This window comes from Anser cygnoides, chromosome 4 (assembly GCF_040182565.1).
Source record: "Anser cygnoides isolate HZ-2024a breed goose chromosome 4, Taihu_goose_T2T_genome, whole genome shotgun sequence".
Lineage (NCBI taxonomy): Eukaryota > Metazoa > Chordata > Aves > Anseriformes > Anatidae > Anser > Anser cygnoides.
In genome coordinates this window covers 41,613,625-41,633,385 of record NC_089876.1, presented here as the reverse complement: position 1 = coordinate 41,633,385, position 19,761 = coordinate 41,613,625, and the positions used below count along the sequence as shown (strand labels likewise).

General features: G+C 42.1%; 1 protein-coding gene across 4 annotated transcripts in view; it reads left to right on the top strand.

Moving 5' to 3' along the window:
- The window catches only part of LOC106046680 (uncharacterized), a 101,248-nt gene that overhangs the window by 73,851 nt on the left and 7,636 nt on the right, over window positions 1-19,761 (top strand). For 3 of the 4 annotated variants that reach the window (XR_010831461.1, XR_010831462.1, XR_010831463.1), the window contains 6 exons: window positions 1,211-1,303; window positions 1,384-1,516; window positions 7,068-7,196; window positions 8,534-8,601; window positions 10,494-10,598; window positions 16,669-19,261. Coding sequence is in view for 1 of the 4 variants with exons in the window: in XM_066996701.1 (XP_066852802.1) it covers window positions 1,235-1,303; window positions 10,494-10,598; window positions 19,125-19,261 (311 nt within the window). In the remaining 3 variants the exon portion in view is untranslated. The remainder of the gene's footprint in view (window positions 1-1,210; window positions 1,304-1,383; window positions 1,517-7,067; window positions 7,197-8,533; window positions 8,602-10,493; window positions 10,599-16,668; window positions 19,262-19,761) is intronic. The other variant, XM_066996701.1, reaches the window with a different exon arrangement.

Below are 19,761 nucleotides of genomic sequence, written 5' to 3'. Positions count from 1 at the left end.
GTTTAACAATAGTCTCCTCTTATGTTTGCTCAGGGTAATGAGAAAGTTATGGCTTCAGTGAATTCAGATTCATTTGGAGGTGTAGCTGGAAACAACCTCTGTGCTCTGTGACTTGTTCTGAGACATCCCGCTCATGGGGCTGCAGGGAGATAAGGTCCTGAGGCGCAGCATGCATGCAGCTGAGGTGCAGGCCGCATACAGGGGCTGGCACAGACGTGTCCACGGCTTCCTTAGGTCTCAGTAGGATCCGGCTGTCTGACAGGCTCCAGCCTTTCTTGCCTTGGTTGCAGCAGGGATGTGGAGTCTCAGCTCCCTTCACTGCTGCTGCCTCTCAGGTTATGTCCTGTCACTGTGCTGCCTCTAAAGGTCGCCTCTTGGTGGAAATGGGGCTGCCAGTTTAGTCAGATGCAGACTTCAAGACAGGTGCAGAAAATAATTAATCTGTAGTTATCAGAAGAGAGGTACAAATCTAGAGAAACCAGGCAAAACCACCCCAGATTTGCAAATACAATACACAGGAGAACTGTATGTACTGAAGTGATCCCCAGTCATGGCTGCTGACTTGGTGAGGTTTCAACAAGAAGGAAGGCAGCAATTTTCTGTCTCTTTAGCTCTACTTTATTACGTGATTATGCCTTTCCACCTACAAAGGAAAATAAAATGATTTCATCCCCCTTCAACATTTTCTTTTGTGGTGATGCTTGAAAAAACACTGATAGTAGGCCATGTACTGTGGTACTGCCTACCTTACTGATCAGCGCTGTCTCTCATTCTCACCATCTGTTGATTTGTGTTTTATAAAATATGTGAAGTAGAGATTGTCTGTGTACAAAATCCAGCAGAGTACGGCTTTGATCTGTGACCAGCGCTAGTTATCAAACTCATTAAAAATAACATGAAGTTTCTTGAGCAGTTTTTTGTGGAATCATGTCCCCACTGTCAGTTACTATGTATTTTCCCCAGTATCTAAAGAAGTCTGTCACTCAACAGGTGCACAAATAGCATTTCTCTTTTCTTCCTGACTACTTACTTTCATGAACCATGTTGAAAGATAACATACTAGAGACCTTTCTTTCTCTGTCAAACTGGATTGCAGATAGCCAGAGGTTCAGAATGACAAAGGTAGGAACTGAGAAATGCCAGAACAATGACTTGTGTTTTACCTTAAGATCAGCCAGACTAAAATTGGGCTCCCTTATTTTCAATTAAGGAAAAGCAGAACTGGGATGACACCATGGCAAGCAGTATGCAGCGCCAGTGCACAACAGGCCACAGAGCAAGAATAAGGCTGTCTTACCAGGCTGTAAGTTTAACACTGTCCTGAGGTGTGTGACTTCATTTTTATGAGTGCTGGGATCATGACTGTTGGAAATTTTTTTTTAGTCCTAGGATGTGGGCACCTTTTCAGCTTTCCTGTGCAGTGTAATGCACTGCCAGTAGTGCATTATATAATGCATATCTGCCTACAGAGGGGAATGTAGCAAAGTGAACATGCACCTATGAAACTTGCTGTTCTGTAAGTACTAATTCAAGTTATTTCCCATTTGCTTCATGATGCTAAGTCAGGTCTATGTTCCTGGAATTCTCATGCTTCATATAAAATCTTAAAGTATGTATAGCCAAATCTGTGATCAAGATATCTAAAATCACAGTCCTCACAAAAACCTGCTTCAATCCACACCAAGTCACTGTCTTCATACTCAGTTCCCTTGGAAGAAAAATATAGAGGAAAAAAAAAATGTGATCTCACCGTCTCCATTTTTTTTCCCTAGCTTCTCAGAAATAGTTCTATCAGAAGAGCATAATTTCAGTAATATAAAACCTGGTATTGGAAGTTGCTGAAGAATTTGCTTTGCTTCATGGAAATGTGCTTCAGGTTCTTCATGCAGAGATGGGGGGGAAAAGTCAAGCTGCCTCTTAGTCTGCAATGCTGACTGAGCAAATGAGGGGGGGACAGGCCAGCATTTTGTGGTTTCTGGCTGGCTAACTGGTGATGGGATAGCCAATCAGGTAAAAAATAGCAATAACATTTTTTAATCTTTGTAGATGGTTTTGGATTTGGTAAACATTACCTAGAAAGCATCTGAGCATAATCCCTCTTTAAGTGCAGAGCAGCCACTGCTATTCACATTCTGCACACTGGATGAGAGAATCACATTTGTCATCACTACTGCAGTGCTTCTGCCGACAGCAACTGCAGCTCTTTTCCCTCTACAGCAGTTGCAGTGTATGCAGCAACAGCAGCAAGCAGCACTGTAACATAAATGTGTCAAAAATCATACTTCAATTTAATTGCCTATAAAACTTATTCTATAAAAGAAAGGGAAAATATTCACTATTGCTTTCCTTAAATAGATCAAATTTCAGCAATAATCCTGAAAGTTGCTTTACCTTTGATTTAAAGGATGCAGGAAAGGCCTGGATAGTCTCTAAATCAGTTGTCCACTGGTAGAAAGAGCTTGGTCCCACAGCAAAGATTCAGTACTGTAATAAAAAAGTCTCAAGATACTAGTTTTTTCTGCTATAAAAATAGAATGTCTGTTTGCCTCGCAATTATGATGTTATCTTGACTCTTGTCTCATATATCACAGCCATATGGAAATTAATTTGGGGGGAAATTTAGAATGTGTTCTTTTATGCTGTTCTCTTTTGAGAACGTGAGAGAAAAAGAGCATTGACCTTTTAAAGGTCCTAAAATTTGTTTCCAGTGCTTTTATATTGTGCCCTTGTTTTTGACTTCTTCTTATCCCCGTCAGAAAAAAAAAAAGCATCTGGCTTTCTTACCTTCTTCAAGAAGTGTATTCCTGTAGGAGCTGCAGAGGGCTTAAAATCTCTACTTAATGCTACAAGTTCTTCCAATTTTGTGTGTGCTTTACACTGTGTTTCTGTGTGACTTTACACCACTGCCTTTATTTTCTCTGCGCAACCTATTTCAGGTAGGTTTCCATTTCAAAAGAACCTCTTCCATTTGAAAGCACAGTTTCTTTTCTTTCTTTTTAAATAATTCTTGGAGGTCATATTTCCAAATTATGTAGGCAAACCTCCACAAAAATGTAAATCCTGTCAAAAATCAAAGTTGTGAAAAAGACATTCTCTGGTTAGTAGTGTCTGGACATGTTACTAGGAAATATAAAGGCAAGAAGGTAATACAGTCCCAAGTACTTAAGAAGTCCTGTTGAGAAGAATGGCTGAACTAAAGAATAGAGAAGCCATTTGATGAATGTGTTTTCAGCTGCAACTTGCAGTACAAAATTCTCTTGCTGCGTATCTTCTTTTCAAGGTCTATTTTATGGAGAGAGAGTGTGTGTATCTCACATGTACCAATTACTGCCTAGCCCAATACCATACAAATTTATGTATATATAAAAAAACATAATATATGTTAAATATGTAAAATATACATATACATGAATTTGTATGGTATTGGGCTAGGCAGTAATTGGTACGTGATGACTCAGCAGTAATGAATAGTGAGATTCCATAAATGAGCATTTATGAAAGTATTTTCTCTCCTTTGTGAGCAAAGCTCCCTTTTTTAATTAAAAGAGAGAGGGCCTTTTGTAAAGAATAGAAACCACCTAGGTTAAACACCTCTTCTGAATTGCCTTTCAGAGGAACTCTTTCATACCTACCAACAGACCAGCCTCCTGGTTTTGACATCATGATTAAGTCTCCAATATTGGAATATGCCAAGATAAACATCTGTATAAACAGACGTTTATGTGCCTGTGTGTGTTGAAACAAATTTTGAAAACAAACTCTCTAGAAGCAGACGTTTCTTTTTGTGAAGCTTATTTCACACTTCACAGTTCATTTCACCTGAAACCACCTTTTCACACCTTATGTGTGGCTGTTATTCACAGACTACAGAACCAGGCTATATCTGAACTTGGGCATGGTCCCATGCTCACAGACTTGAGTTCACATCCCCACTTATGTCAGTTTAGAGAAAGTCAATTTATAGTTTAGTTTCTGATGCAGAGATTTTTGGCAAGTCTATGATTTTGGGAATTGCTTTGCTAATATTTTTAGTCTGACATAACTTGATCTCCATTTATAATATCTCAAAAGAAATAGTAAATACTGTTTTCATTAAATATGGAGTTATTAGACTGCTATTTTTTCCATGTAATTTCATTTTTTAACTTATCTGAATTTTTTGTTTGGAAGAAAGAATCTCCACTTGCTCGCCACTGAATTTTCAAGGAGCTCATTACCTCCAATGAGATGAGCAATGGTGTGGAATAATTAAACTTACCTCCTGCTAGCAAGTGGGAAATCTTTCCATCCTATTCCTTTTGATTTGACCTCTGACTAAACATATTTCTCTTTGCGACATGGATAGAATTTCATCCCATGGATGCAGTGTGATGCTTTATCCTGGAGGATGCAGTGATTTCTATGGTATTGTTTTCAAGACTATGTTTGCAAGAAAGGAAACGTGATCTTTTCTGTTGTTAAATGAAGAAAGAATTTCAGCAGTGCAAATCCTTGTTAGGTGGCAATAAGATCTGATTTTTCTGCCAATGTGAATTGTTTTCCATCACAGAATTTCATTATTAATAATTTTTAATGAAGATGTGCTGCTTTACTTATGAGTGTTGTGTTTAATCATATATGAAGTCTAAATCAAGCTTTCTGGTGTAACCCACCATATAAAGATAGCTCTTGGGAAGCTTCACAGAGCGTTAATTCAGACTGAAATGAAGATGGATAAAGCTTCTACTATAAATTTTTTTCCAGTAACCAGGAAGAAAAAATCCACTACCTAAAAGCAAACAAAAAAAACCAACCAACCAAAATAAATAAATAAATAAAAAGGTTGCCTATCAAAGTGAACCATATCCTAGTTACAGTATGACATAAATTTGATTTAGTGGTATCCAGTTATTGCCTGTAGGTAACTGGCACTTTTCTACACCAATTCTTTTTTCTTCTATTTTTACATCATTTGAATGCTTTTGAATATTGGCACCCCATAGACCTAAATAGATTTATAGATTTATAGGACCTGTGGTTCTATAGATGTGTGAGAGAAACTGCATGGGAACCAACAGCACACACTTTCTCACACCATCCTCATAACATTGTCCAACTGGGTTTGATCAGAAAGAAAAACAAAGAGATTGTATTTCCTCAAAACGCTAGGGGCCTTTCTCTGGGGACCTCTTGTTCTTTTTCCTTGTTCTGCTTATGCAATTATAGTTTAACGCCAGTAAAAACAGTCTTACTCTAGAGTCTCCCCACCACTAGGCAGGAAAGTCATTTCCCTGTCTTGATTTCTCACTCTGACCCTTTTTCCTTTTCATTTTCATTTTCCTCAGTGGAGAAACTTGCCTGGCAGGGGTAACAGAGGAGAATGTGGGGGCTCAGGTCCCCCTGTGGTAGAGAAGGCAGGATTAAATGAGGGTCTCCTCGACCCTGAGGGCATTGTCTCACCCAGCTCTGATAGGAACACCACTCTGGGATTCTCTGCCCCCAGCCAAAAGAGGTCTTGTTCTCTGCTCAGTTTTTGAAAGAAAGGGACTGACACCTTTCCCCTTGAGAAGAAGGATGGAGGTACCTCCCAGAAAATCCCAGAGGAAAATCCCACCTCTCCATGCCAGCTTTGCTTTCTGACTCCCACAGGCACGTACTTCCCTGGGGAGTGTGAAGCACCATGCTCAGGGCTGCTTAATTCAGATCAGGTTGCCTCCCTGTGCACTTTGGAGGCTGCTTGAACAAAAGAAAGCTGAGCGCGCCCTGTCTGGGTTCTGCTTCCTCTATTGCTGAAGAGAATGCATCAGCCATTGAAGAGTGGCCTCCTTGTCAGGTGGGAGTAAAAAGGGGTTACAGAGCCAGGCACTTCAAGCTGAGTCTCTGGATCCTTCATCACCACTTACTGAAGACAGCCCAAACAGACCCCTGGGTTCTTCTGTGGCATCAGGCTGTAGAAGCAGGTCTGGCATCAGGACGTTCTGCAGTGCAAGTCAGCTGCCCCATGTAGGGCCCTTCCAAGGAGATCTCATTCGAGTTAGGAACAGCAAAATCCATTGTACCATTCTTTTTCTTTGCCTTTTTCTCGTGTTGGCTTCACTGAGCTGAAAATTTACAAGGTTGACAGGGTCTAGCTTTCGTCTACTGTGATATCACTATTAGACTGTGATGATAAATGAGGTGTCTTTCCTTGGAGAAGTTAACTTTTGCAGCTAGCCTTTGCTACCAATTTTTTTTCTCAAGTACTGCATGCCAGGCCAAATGCCCTCTTGTTTGTGTCCTCAGACTTCTTGGAAATACCTAGAGAAAGGCCTTGTGCTCCTGTAGTTTCACTGCAGATGTGAGAATAATCAAGAAAACAATGAAGGACAAAGATGTGAAAGATCTACCTCAATGAAAAAATCATCATCTCTGACTTACTTACTCAGAGGCTGTTTTTCGTTAGAAAATAGATGTCCTTTTGTTTAAAACTAACCTTGAATAAACTTAAGATTTCTGCCTTAAATCTTTAAGATTTTGTTGCATGTTTTCAAACATAACTGCAAGGCTTTTGTGTTTCTTCTTGGTAACAAGAAAAAGCACAAGGTCAGAGAGAGTGTTTTATTCTCATTGCTGTAATATCATTTACAGTGGAAAAAAGGTCTTAGGGCATTTCATTGGTTGATTTGTCTCCAAATTTTCTTGTATTTAAATGATTCCAGCTTGCATACATCTTCATTGCTTGCAAAATAAATCTCAATTGGATTCCAAAATGCTATTGGCAGGGGGCAATTTTTACTCCAGTGCTGTTGGATCAAACACCATTCTTGCACACTAGGGGATTTATTTGTAACATACTTCTTCTACTACACTTGACCTTCCAAAAATGACATGGAAAAATGGTAAATGACAAATACATTATCTCTCAGATATCGAAGATGTTTCCTTAAAATTTGAGCCAAGGCCTGCTTTTCAGTGAACAGCAGGACAGAGATATGCAGAAAAGCAGGATTTTGAAGAATTTTAATGAGGCTCATTCTGCCCCAAATGCTTATTTTTGTTGTTTTTTCTCAACTTTGTGCCACTGAGTGTTTTCAAATTGTTGTTTCTAGACCATTAAAACATAAAACAGCCAACGCAGCTAACTACAGAGAGATTTGTGAAATAATGAGTCAAGATGGACTGCAAGAGCCTTTTAACTAAACAAAGCTTAGACATGTAAGCATCCATTGACTATGCAGGTGAGCTATGGGCAATGTAAAGAGGACTTAACACACTACCGACCTGTTTGAGCCGCTCCTAAGTTTCAAGACACTCTCATTGAAATATCAGAGCTGGGACTTCAAAATGTTCTTCTCTCGGTGAAGTCCCAGCATGTTTTCTCTCCATTTCTGGCTTTCATGGCTATAGTTTAGAAAAATGCATTACTGAGTCTAAAGGAAACTCAAGGAAAGAACCTTATGAACCCCAATTCTCAAAATATCGCAAAAGTACACTTAATTTTGAAGCTTGAAAATTGAAGGTTGACTTTCTGAGAGAGGTCTAAAAACCTTAAAAATACTGAAGTGCAGTAATAACCTTAAAAGACTGTAAAAGGGAAAAAGCTCAGGTGAAGCAGTATGACTATGAAAGACAGTTCTCACACAGAAATTCTTGCAGAATATTGAGAAACTGCTGACATGAACAGCTGACAAGGTATTTAGCCAATTTCTATCTAATATGCTCCTTCTGCCAGGGAAAATTTTGCCATTTGTTATTTTTCAGTAGTAACAATTCTGAACTGTATAAAAAGAGTAGTCATAATTCATAAGTATGTGAGCTTAAAAATGAAGATAAAGCTCCAACTACTGGTAACTTATGTATGTAACATTGACTTGAAGGCACATTTATGTCTACAAAGAGTTTTCCAATTTCTAAAGATGTGTTCCAAAGCACATTAACAGGTATAACTAAAATTAGAGCTGACTGTTAGGCAATAAAACTAAGGTAAAGGCAGTTAGTGGCATATCAGTACAAAACATACTAAAACAACCTGGTAAATTGGACAGTGGTGAGTAACAGGATTCAGAGGAAAGGTTAAGGATGAAATGTCCAACTTGCTAACAGAAAAAAGCAAAAGCTTTATTTGCAATCCTGCTACAGTTATATATTATTTGCTGAAGTATTTAGAGAGTTTTTTTGTTGAGCTTTCATTAGTCACTGTAAATTGAAGATCAGTGAGCCTTGCTTCATAATAAAATGAGTTAGATACAATGATAATTAAATTTAGAGTTTTAAATAATGTAATCCTGAGCTATAGTGGCTTTTTAATGGAAAATAAAAAAGAGCTCAAAAGATGAGTTAAAAATGTAGGAGGAAATAATCTTATAGGAAACAAAAAGTACGTAATTGACCTCTGACATATGTTCAGTGTTCAAAAAGATATGGATTAACTTAGTTTACTAAATACTTAAACTCCCTTGCTTCAGAGTTAAGTCCAATTTCTAATGAATGGGACAAAGAGAAACTTCTCCTGTATGTACCTGACATTTCTTTGTTGCCAATAAGTTAATTTCTTGGGGTTTTTCTCCTGCACTAGCTTCTGTCAGGAGCAGATTGCTGGAGCTGATTCTGGCCGGTAATTCAAGTTACACTTCTGCTGTGCAAGTAAGTGCAAGGTGAAGCAGAAATGGTGCAGAAAGAGAAGAGAGGGATAAAGGAAGCAGAAATATTTCCCCCTCTGAGAAACTGGTTACAGCACATGCATGCCTTTGAGAAAACCTTTGTATCCCTGCCACCCTGTTAAGGTGTCGTAGTTCAGTCACCAGAAAGAAGACATGTCCCAGGTGACCCATTAGCAAAAAAAAAAAAAAAAAGGAAATAGGATCCCACAGGCTCTTTTATATTTTTTGTGCTTTGCACAGGATTCACATCAAAGGAAGTTTTACTTTAAAAATATGTTTCTTGTTTCTATGGCACCTTCTTTGTGAGAATGCTAATGTTCTTTTTATAGCCAGGAAACGATTTTTTCAAGCCTTGGCCAATGATCCAGTTTTTTTCAGTTCCATTCCAATAAAGTTAGTTCTTCTGAAGTCCCCACGAGCACAAACAAGATAGATTGTAGAAGACTCTCTAACAGCAGACTCTCATTTCGCTGGAGTCACAAGCAATACTTTTTTATCCATATATCCAGCAGCAAAAGTCTCTGATATGGTAATTTTTTACATCCTTTAATTCCTTTTCTCCTCCTTCCTTTGTATTCACCTCAATTTATTTAAAACAAGGGATGTGCAGCTGTGTATGTGCTTTTCTACTGGAATGCCAAAAGGCAATATACTGCACCCACCAGAGAACACTGGAGGCTGAGGCTGGCTTAGGATACACACAGGCCAGTCTGCTGGATTGGGACCAGCGGCTAAGAAGGGAACCCATTCATTGAGAGAGGAGCAGTCAGGCTGCTCTTGGCAGGGGGGATTGCTGGATCAGGTTTGCTGTTACCACCTTTTTTATCACATCCTTGCCTTATAAAAGGCACCCACAGCTGCCATGGACCCCTTGTAGTCAGCTGAATAAGCACAGCTTCTAGTTTTTAATGATTCCTTTCATAGCTTTTGATTTTTCCTGTCAACTCAGAATTACTATTTTGGTAATACTTTCACATGCTGTCTTCCAGGGGTTCATACCTGTTTATTTTTTCAAAAGCTATTGAAACAAACTGAAACAGATTTTTGGTTCCCTGGTACCTAGGTTGTTCTTGAAAACTTTAAGCTGTAACACATCACATTAAAATAAATAAATAAAAAGTTTTTATGCGCAATTTTAACCAAAAAAAAAAAGTTGTTGAAGTTGCAAGCTTTGACATTCATCCTGCTCAAAGCAGCAGGATTACAGCATGAATGTAACTAAGGTCTGTGTTAAGCATCACGATCAGAACAGGCAGTTCTTTGTAGTTCAGTCACAGTTACAGTGCAGAAAATTTCATCTCAAGTAAGAAAGGGAATATTGAAGAAAATATTTTAATTTTATAATACTTCATGTAACAGAGAAGCAGCCTAGAATGCACATCTGAGACTGCATAATACGGGAATTAGGTGGAAAGACAATAGAAGTAAAGATGCTTTAATTCCAAAAGCTGAGTGCTCAAACCACACAAAAGGCACTAAGAAAGTGCTACAGAAGATAAAGTGAAAAAACTGCAGGCCACGTAATTATTTTCCCAGCAGACTCATCAAACAGCTCCCAGCATGCCCTCCTGCCTCGTCTGGGGATGTTTTGACTAAATCTAACAAAATAATAGCTGCAGTCATCTCCTTTTATAGTCACTTGCGATACAAATTGGATGTGGTGTCAAGTCCTTGAAGGAATTGATGGTTCTCATCAGTGGTATTTGACTGTCAGATGCAAACCACCTGGCAGAGATGCGATCCTTTTGAAAGCAACCGGAAGAAACATCCATTTTTTTCTAGACTGAGAAATTCTCAGGGAGAAAGCATGCTGAAATGTGCATATATGATATGTTTCTTTTTAAGAAGAAAGGGATTTTTTTTTTATCATTTCAGGTTGATTTAGGAAATCAATCAAAGGTACCAACGCTTTCGGAAATTTCTCAAGCAAATCACTCAGTTCACTCTTCCTTAGCCCAGACATCATCAGGAAGCAGCAAGGTGAGCGATGCTAACTTTGGGAGCTGTTTCAAGGCACTTTTCCATTCACTACATCTTTTATTCCTCACCATAAATATTTCTTGTTTTCAGAACTTGCTTACAAAAGTCAATTAGAACTCAAAGCTTAATTATCACAGGTCTTTACATGAAAATGATTCTCAATTTTAACGTGTCTAGGTTAGGCCAGTACAGCTAATATAAATGTTTCTTTCATCCTCTCCATGACCATCTACAGAAACTAACCTGGAGCCAGAGCTTCACAGTTACATCTGTTGCACCCCTTGGCTGCACAGCACAGTTTTGATTACTATAGTCATGTTTTATGTCTGAGTAGCATACAGCAATGGGTGCAATTTTAGCAACTTGTAGGTTTTAACTGTAGAAAAAAGCTGTAACATCTCCCAGAAGAATAACTGTGTGATAAAGTTGCAAGGTGAGGTGAGATTTCTCTGTACACTTTGTGTACGCTATTGAACAAAAACATAAAGCAGTCTTCCTACTCCTTTAGGTTATAAGAAGTTGCGAAGGAATGTTTAGTTCCCGTCCCTGATGTACAGAATTCTGTTGGTCTCTGCTAATAATCAGGAGTATGAGTTCACAGAAATCTTAGTCAGATTTTCTGGATTTAAATCAGGAATATCTTTGAAATCTGCTTTTATTCTTGGATGTGAGCCTTGGAGTACCTCACCCTTGTTGTCCCAAGTGCACAGCTACATACCTATCCCTTAGGGGAGGGGAGGAGGCACCACCTAGAATATCTGAGTAAGATCAATGTGGTCATAATAGAAAATGGATCTAATGTTACAAGGAAGCTGCAAGCCTACAGTAAGCATCCATGAGACTTCAGGGTAGAACTGAGAGGAGCTCCCAGTTAGCTTTGGATAGCTGTAGCAAGAGACATTAACACCAGTGTACTACAAACGTGTCCACCACTGGAGATTTCTGCTCATGCTGGATAGCTAACAAAATACATTTGTCCCTCACCTTCTACAGACAAGGAGCTGAAGCACTTGCTGGCATAAGTCAAGATGGTGCTGTTGAAAGCTGTTTCTGCTGAGAGAAAAGAAACGAGATTCCTACTGTGTGTGATATCTATGTCTTGTCATACTTTTGTGAAGGAGAAAAGTTATGAATCTCCTGGTGTTTCTGATCGCTTCACAAATTTATGTCCTTTAAGGTGAGGAAGGACCATTAGTTTCTGACCATACCTCATGTGGGTCACAGACTCTCGAGAAGTTAACAGTGCAGTGAGGCATGTAACTTGCAAGTTAGGAATAAGGACTAAATAAATCAGCCAGAATGAAAGCCCCGGAGTGTTTCTCCTGCTGAAGCCATGGAGGGCAGGAGGAACGTGCTTGGTGCCCAGCCGGGCGGCACTGGCAATGAGCCTGCTCCTCGGCTAGCCCAGGCTAAAGGCCCTGGCTGTCCCGTCCAAGGGAGGAAGGGAGGCAGCTGTGCTACCAGAAATATTTGCTAGTGAAAAGGTTATAAAGTGGAAAGTGTGATCTTAATAAGCTCGTTAGGTCACCAAATCCTAGTAGAGCATAATCTTTCAGTTTTGTTTATTTTTTTCCTTGATGCTACATGGTTAGGGTAGCTGAAAAATCCAACTTTAGAGAAGCCTATTTTCACTGGTGGCAATTCAAAATGTTAGACTTACTCAAAATGACATTTGCATGTCTAAGTGGATAGATCAGTTTCAGTGTGTGAGTTAGAAAGTCTGCTCTCATCTGTCACTGAGTTTATGGAAGTGTATCTTCTTGGAACAGGCATCTTTTTTCTTTTTTTTAAGATCCTTACACACAAATTTCTCTATCTCCAGTTAAAAAATCAGTACTCTGTTGACACAGTTTACCATGTTTTTTACAGTCTTTAGAGTAGTATGTTGGGCAGTGGCTGATTTGCTGTAGATTTCACTCTTAAGATTATGTTAACAACAGGGTCATCCAGAATATTCGTCCTTTACGCTATGTCAAGAATTGCAAATATTCTTTGTGTACTAACATGCAAATATGAATATAAGCCCTGACCTTTGTGAAGCTAAATGCTGGATGTGATAACTGGCAATGTCCTGCATCTTACAGAAAAATTCCTTTTCTTCTTCAATCCTTAACAGATCTGTCTCTCCCTTGCCTGGTCTGCCCCACTGCCTTTTCCTGCATGTTTGCAATGTAAGGGCTGCTTCTGTTTCCACTGTTGCCTCTTGTTCTGGATCTAATGGAGCCAGCCCTGAGACTGAATTAACTTGAGCGTGCGGCCTGGGTCAGAGCTGGCATGACTGCGTCACAGTCCCAGCACTTTTTTTGCTGTCTCTGCAGCTATTGCCACTGCATTCAGTGGAGCTGGCAGATGCTCTTTCTGCTCAGTCCCCAGAAACTTGTGTCTGTAGATATTGACACCAAGGGTTCAGCTGGGACAGTTTCTTGCGTCAGGATGGTCAGGAGCACAGGTTACAGTAGCGATGAAGGGCACAGCAAGACAGCTCCTTGCCACCTTCCTCGCACTCGCAGGGACCCAGCCCCTCTCCCCTCTGCCCTCTGCAGCTGAAAGCAGATCGATCCCTCCATGCCTTCAGCCTTATCGTCATTCCCCTCAGGTCCCAGAGGCACTGACCCACTGTTTTATCTGAAAACTTTGCGTTTAAGATGTGGTCTGAGAAAAAAAGAACATTCCTTTTCTTTGGGGTATATATTTCCCCCTACACATCTCATTACAGCCTGCTCTGTTTAAACATCAAAAGTGCTTGTGTAAATATATACAACGAGGCTAAGTGATTAGAATAATCTAATGCAAATTTCAAAGACTCAGAGCAGATCTGAGAAATCAACGCTGTCATAAGTTTTATTTCCACAGCTTGAATGGAAATAATATAACTAAAGTACAGGTCGTACTTCAAAGAGAAGCGGCGTTGAAATTCTAGTCAGTAAGACAATTGCTTGGAGGTGGGAAGGGGATCGTGGGGCACAGGGGAAATACTCTTTTTTCCCCAGTAGTAGATGCATTTTATTTGCTCGTAAACACCTTAGGAAGTAATGAAGTATCCATGAGCGACGAGGCAGTCTTTTCCATCAACTTTTGCTGTGTGCTGCTTTCACACACCGTCATTTGTCCCTCAGGACTGAGCCCTGCTTCACCCGCGGCCCCCAGGCCGGTGCTCGGCCTGGCCCCACAGAAGGTGCCTGTGGGGGTGGCTGCCATCAGGTGAGGAAGGGAGACGTCTAATGGCACCCTGGGTCCTACAGGCACACGGCTATGTCAGAGCTCAGCCACCGGCTTGGCTGAGGTGAGTGTCCCTGTTCTGCAAAAGTAAGCCCAGTGTGACAGCGAAAGGCCATTTCTGAGAAGTGCTGGGCGGATTCCCGGCACACAGGAGGAAGGGCTGGCACACCCCAGCCCCAGCAGCCACTTCCTATAGTACAGTACCAGCCCGGCAGCTGCAGTCCTGCAGTGCCTGTGGGCTGAGCATCCGTCCTGCCCCCTCACCATGTCGCAGCTGAGGGGAGGATGCAGAGGGGAGTGAAGGTGTAGAGGCACCGCGTCTTCTGTCTGGCGGGGACGCGAGGGATGCTCATTGAAATGCCTGGCTCAGACTCAATCTTTCACAAGGCTGTGCAGTGTTTGCCCCCAGCAGCAAGCTGAAAGCAAGCTTCGTGGCTGTGGAGTTGTCAATGGCTGCCTTCCCCTCAGGGAAGTGTAGCATGGAGCTGATGGTGCAGCTGGGCCTGAGCTGCCCACCTCCTGCCCCCCACCTTATCCACAAACAGAGATGACAGCCCCGTGTCCCAAAGTGCTCCTTTCCTTCTTGGCCATCATTTCCACCTGAAGTGCAGCTGGTCAGGGAGCTGGTGGAGAGGTGACACTTCAGGGCTGAAAGGAGGTCTGTTTCTCATCCTGGGGGGGCCACATTTTTAGACCAATATTAGTTGAACAGTTCAGAAATGAAAGCCTTTCCCTTAGAAATGCAAATCATCTGGACTGCTCTAACGTCTTCGGGGCTCTAATGATCTTAAAGCACTGTCTTTATGCTGTCTGTAAAGCAACCATAGCCTGAACTGTAAAGGACAATTTCAAGCAACGTGGTGAAGCAATAAATATTTGAAGACAAAATGGAAAGAAATATTTATTTAAACACTCACGACATTATTTTTATTTGCATCACACAGAGCATTGACCAGTTCTGTATAACCTTTCTACTCCCTAGAAATTGCGATGTTCCACTGTAGCAGATGCACAGTTTAAGGTCAATGTCAAGTCATAAAACAGCTACAAGTGCAATTTAAGCATTTCCAATTATGGGCAAAACAAGAAAAAAGGTACTTTATACTCCATCTGGAATTCTACTCACTCTGTAAACAGTGTTAATAAAATACAGATGCAACTCAGGCCAGTGGTAATCGAAAGTCATTAACATCAGAAGCTGCTCAGTGGCCTGTATGAATTGTATTTTGTTGGTCTTAGACCAGTGCCCATTAGACAGACATCTACATTAAAGCCAGGGCCTTTGTGTCATTGGCAGGGACCAAGGGCTGTAATGCGTTTTTCTCTCTGAATTCCCCTTTTGGAAGCAGAGCTAATCACTTTTGGACACCGCAGGGTCCTTTCTCCCTGACACTGCTGGTTCTCACGCCATACATGATCTTTGAGGGCAGGACATCCATCTGTGGGGCTGCTGGGCCAGGAATAAAATGCAAACACTCATGGGCCAAACGAGGGAGCCACGGCTGCCCAAAATGCAGCAAACAAAAACTGTCAGACCCCATTTTACATGGAGAGAGGTGGTACCTCTAGCTCACCTACCCAGCCAGAATCAGTCCCATGTGCTAAATGCAGTCAAAGGCATCACTGTGGAAAAAAGACACAGCATGCCTGCAAAGCAGCTCTCTGCGTGCACAACGCCCAGCATGGCCAGGGCTTTGCTGTCAAGAACAAAAACTGTGTGCATATTCCACTTTTGCCATTGGTCTTTGGCCTTGCACAAGGAACTTCTGTGTCTGCTTTTTGCCCCTTTTAGAGCTTTGTAAAGTCTTTGGGGCAGTGTTTGTCTGCTCTGATGCCCAATATGAAGTACAGCAAGGCTTTGCAGGAAGCCTCTGTAATTAAATGAAAAAGATTAGTAAGCAGGTCTCTTCTTTGCTGTGCAACTTCTCCCTAAAGTGCCTGTGATTTTAACCCATGGGTGGCTGCTAACTTCAGACCTCAATACTGAGGCAGCGTCTCCCATACCACTCCCTCTGGTTTGTCCTCTAGCAATAAAACAGCCTTCACTTGCAACTAGCATGAGGAAGTCACCATTTCCAGCCCACGTTCTGCAGGATCACCCTCTCAGAGAAACATGGTCATCTGCTACCGGCTGAGCGTGCCTTACCCTTCCTCTCAGCGTGGCTTTCAAGCCTCGTTGGATCCATATGCTTTGAATGATCAGGCTGATTTTTCTCCTGGTTTCTGCATGGGTATAACTTGTGGCTGTCTCATCCATGCAAGGAAAGCCATATGCTCTTGAGTACCAGCAGGAGCAAGACAGGACAGATTATGATCTTCAGAGAACTGCATCTGCCACCGAAACAGTATGGGACCTATAAGAGCTTTGAGTTTTCCTGTTAAGACTCATGTTCTTCTATGACATGCCCTTTTGCACTCAGATTTGTCATGCATCATACAGGTTGGAAATCATATCCTGAGCCATTAAATCCTTCAGTCCTATCTTGAATAATATGCTTTGTAGAAAAAAATTCTTGAAGGCATTTCTGTGAAAATACAAGTAAATTTGTTTAAAGCTGTAAGAGTCTAGAAATATGTATTCATTCACTGAGATGCTTCAAAAAGAGTACAAGGCTTAGCAAGTGAAAATAAAATAGGTCTGATTTATACAGTAATACAGTAAAAAGACTGTGCAAGAAAAATGCAAACAATCATTTTATATGTGTTTATGCACATTAACTCTCTAAGTGATTATACAGTCTCTAACATCTAGGTTTTCACGGGGTTTTGTAATGCTTCAAAGGAATATAGCTGCAAATAGACAAGTATATGTTTCATTTTGGTAACAGCAAATGCATATTTTTGCTTGCAGAACCTGCCTCTTCTGTCAGTTGTACTTACACTTTTGTCTGCTTTTATGCTGATAAAATGCCACTGACGTCAGCTACAGCAAACCTTCATGCTTGATATATGTGCGAGTAAGAAGAGAATCAGGGCCATATTAAACAAACAAATGTCAGTCATCAAGAGTAAGTGCTCAGAAAAAAGGTAAGTGAAAGGGGCTTGGTGGAGCTCTTCCTCCATGCTCAAAGGTAATACGTGGTTGGGTTTATATAAATAAAAGTCAGGGGGTTGCTTTCTTTTTTCCTTATGTGCTCTTGGAGGAAATGTTTTGAAAGGCTAAAGCCACTGACATTTTGGTGTTGTTAGAGTGAGAATGTAAGTTAGAAATTAATGGAAGTGCTCCCCTAAGTATATGATCCATTAAGTTGTTTTGCAACACTGAGAAATGAAGCATGGGGTATTTTGCTGAAGTCAATATCCCATGGGGATGAAAGCAAGATTAGGATCTTTCACAGCAATAGGCCAAGTAAGCACACAGGTACAAATCCAGAATATCTCCAGTTTAGTTAAAGGGATTGCCCTGACTTTACATGGGTGTAATCAAGGACAAACCCAGGGCCTGTCCCACCAGCTTGGATGTCTGTGGGCCCGCTTGCCAAATGCTCTGAAGCAGTGTATGGCATCTCTATGACCTCTTTACCCAGAATGTCAGTGAGATACAGGGGCAATGCAGGAAATCAGGGACTTCTGAACAGCTGCCTGATCTCAGGTGACGGTTGCCTTGCTCAGCATTAGGGTTTACTGCAGTTTTCTGAGTGGGTTTTGTTTAATTCTGACTGCACCCTCTGAACAAAAAGAGATATCTATGTACTGGAGAAAGGGCACTGCATTATTATTCTGCGAACAGCATTCGTAACAGTCATTAACGCTCTGCCTGCAGCTCCAGCACTGAAGGACGGCATTTCAGTCTGTCCTGGCAGAACAGATCAATTACCAGTTTTCCCTGAGATGCGTCTTGATGTTGCTGCCTTTCTCCTACAGCTGCTGACTGCCTGTGTGGTAGCTGCACTGCTCAGCGGTTCCTGCTCTCTCTGCCAGGCATTTAGCTATTCAGCTGGTGTTCCAGCGTATTTGCTTCTGACTTGCCTACAGACCTGAAGGGCAGGAAAAAACCTGCCAGGCTTGGCCCGAGATGGGTCTGGACGGCTGTTCTTGGGGCTGCTCAGCTGCGGGTTTGTGTTTCAACTCGGAGGATGGAACAAAGAGGAATAACTCTCAGGGGTGTTTCTTTACACTGGATACCTGAATCCTGAATGCAAAGAGAAACTGAGCATTAAAAAAATGCCAGGTTCAAAAAGCTGTTGGCAGTGAGCACGGCTGATCAATGGTGTTTTGTTGCTACAACAGGAGATTTCACTAAAGCTCTTTCCCCTTGGTCTGCTGCCAGGGACCACAGAAGAGGTCTCTGAGGAGCTCAGAAGGGAAGGTAAAGGAGCCTGGAGGAGAAATTCCTTTGTGACAGTGACTACAGACCAAGAGAAACCTCTCAGCCGTGTGCTGCAGATACATTTTTTACAGATGAAAGCTTGGTAAACAATAAAAGCAGACAGTAAGCTGTTGAAAAGAAAGGCAACTCAATCCTCAAATATGCTTTTCATAGTATCCTGTCTTCACATTTTGTAAAATGGCAGGGGAGATGAAACACATCTGAAGACAGTTAGGTACCCCTCCACCTTTCCCTCCGCACTGGGCATAGTGGGATCTAAAAAGAAAATGAATTATTAAGCAACAGTTGCCCATGGTATGGGCTCTCTCCTCATTGTCAGTTCAAGAAAAGATGCGATGGAGCAGGAGTTTTGTCCTACTGAGGAGTCTTACCCAAGCCCAGCAAGGAGCTTGTAGATTGGTGTGCTTCAGCCTGGCAGTGACCCAGGTGACCACCACGTTAGAGGTGCAGCAAGTCTGAGGCTTCCAAAAACTGATGCATGCAAGGCACTCTTGGAAGGCAGTCATAGGGGTCCTGCTCAAAGACCGGCGTTCTGGGGTGCAGCATCCTGCCTCCTCTCCCACTGGGACTGAGGCACAGCAGGCACAGCACAGACTGGACTTTTTTGGGGGAGGCATTGGATCCAGCTGTCAATAGGTGCCACACTTAGAACATCAGGCCAGATGTTGAGAGATGATGTTGGCCTTACTGTGCACAACACAGTCTGTGTGCAGAAGTACTGCACCCTCTATCAGCAACAGACTTACCGGGTATTCAGAAATCCCAGGCAAATAAAGCAATTCCTCAGAGTCTAGCTGGATAAGGTTTGGGGCAGAAAGAAAGAACATACCTGGGGATAAAACGGACTCTACTTCTATCTCCCCACCCCTGTGAAATCCAGAAAGGATGCTGTCTATTCAGGAATGCCATTGGAAAGCACCACATCTGACCACTAAACAGCCACAGGCAGCTCTTTTACAGCAATTTCTCCTGCACAGGTCTCCAAGTGCTCTACACAGAGGCTCGGCCCTGCCCATCACTTCTTCTTCAGAATCTGGAGAAGCAGCAGCATGGTGAGGAGACTAGCGGGCCCCTTGCCACATCAGGGCTGGATCTCAGCTTGCCACATGCAAGGGTAAGACGCCCTTACTGCAGCAAACACTGCAGAGACACGAGTCAGGAGCCTGTCAGCTTTGGGCACCCCAGGCCCCTACAAGACATACCTAAAGGGGCATCCAGCCACCCGGCCTGCTGCTGCTGCCTGCTGCTGAGGTACCAGGGGCTTGGGAAGCCAGGGGCTCATCTGCTGGCCACAGCGGGTCTTGTTCTTACTTTACAGCTCGACCAGGTTTGCACAAGTGGAAACCACATGCGTGAGCTGCGTGGTTGACGGTCTCCAGTTGTGCCCCTTGTGCAGTAAGGGAGCTGTTGGGGGCAGCAGGGCATGAGCAGCAGCCCCTTCAGTGAGGGGAGAGCCGGGACCCCTGCTGTTCCACAGGCTTAAAAGTATCACAGTATCACAGTATCACAGATTTCTAGGTTGGAAGAGACCTCAAGATCATCGAGTCCAACCTCCGACCTAACACTAAGTACTCCACTAAACCATATCGCTAAGCTCTACATCTAAACGTCTTT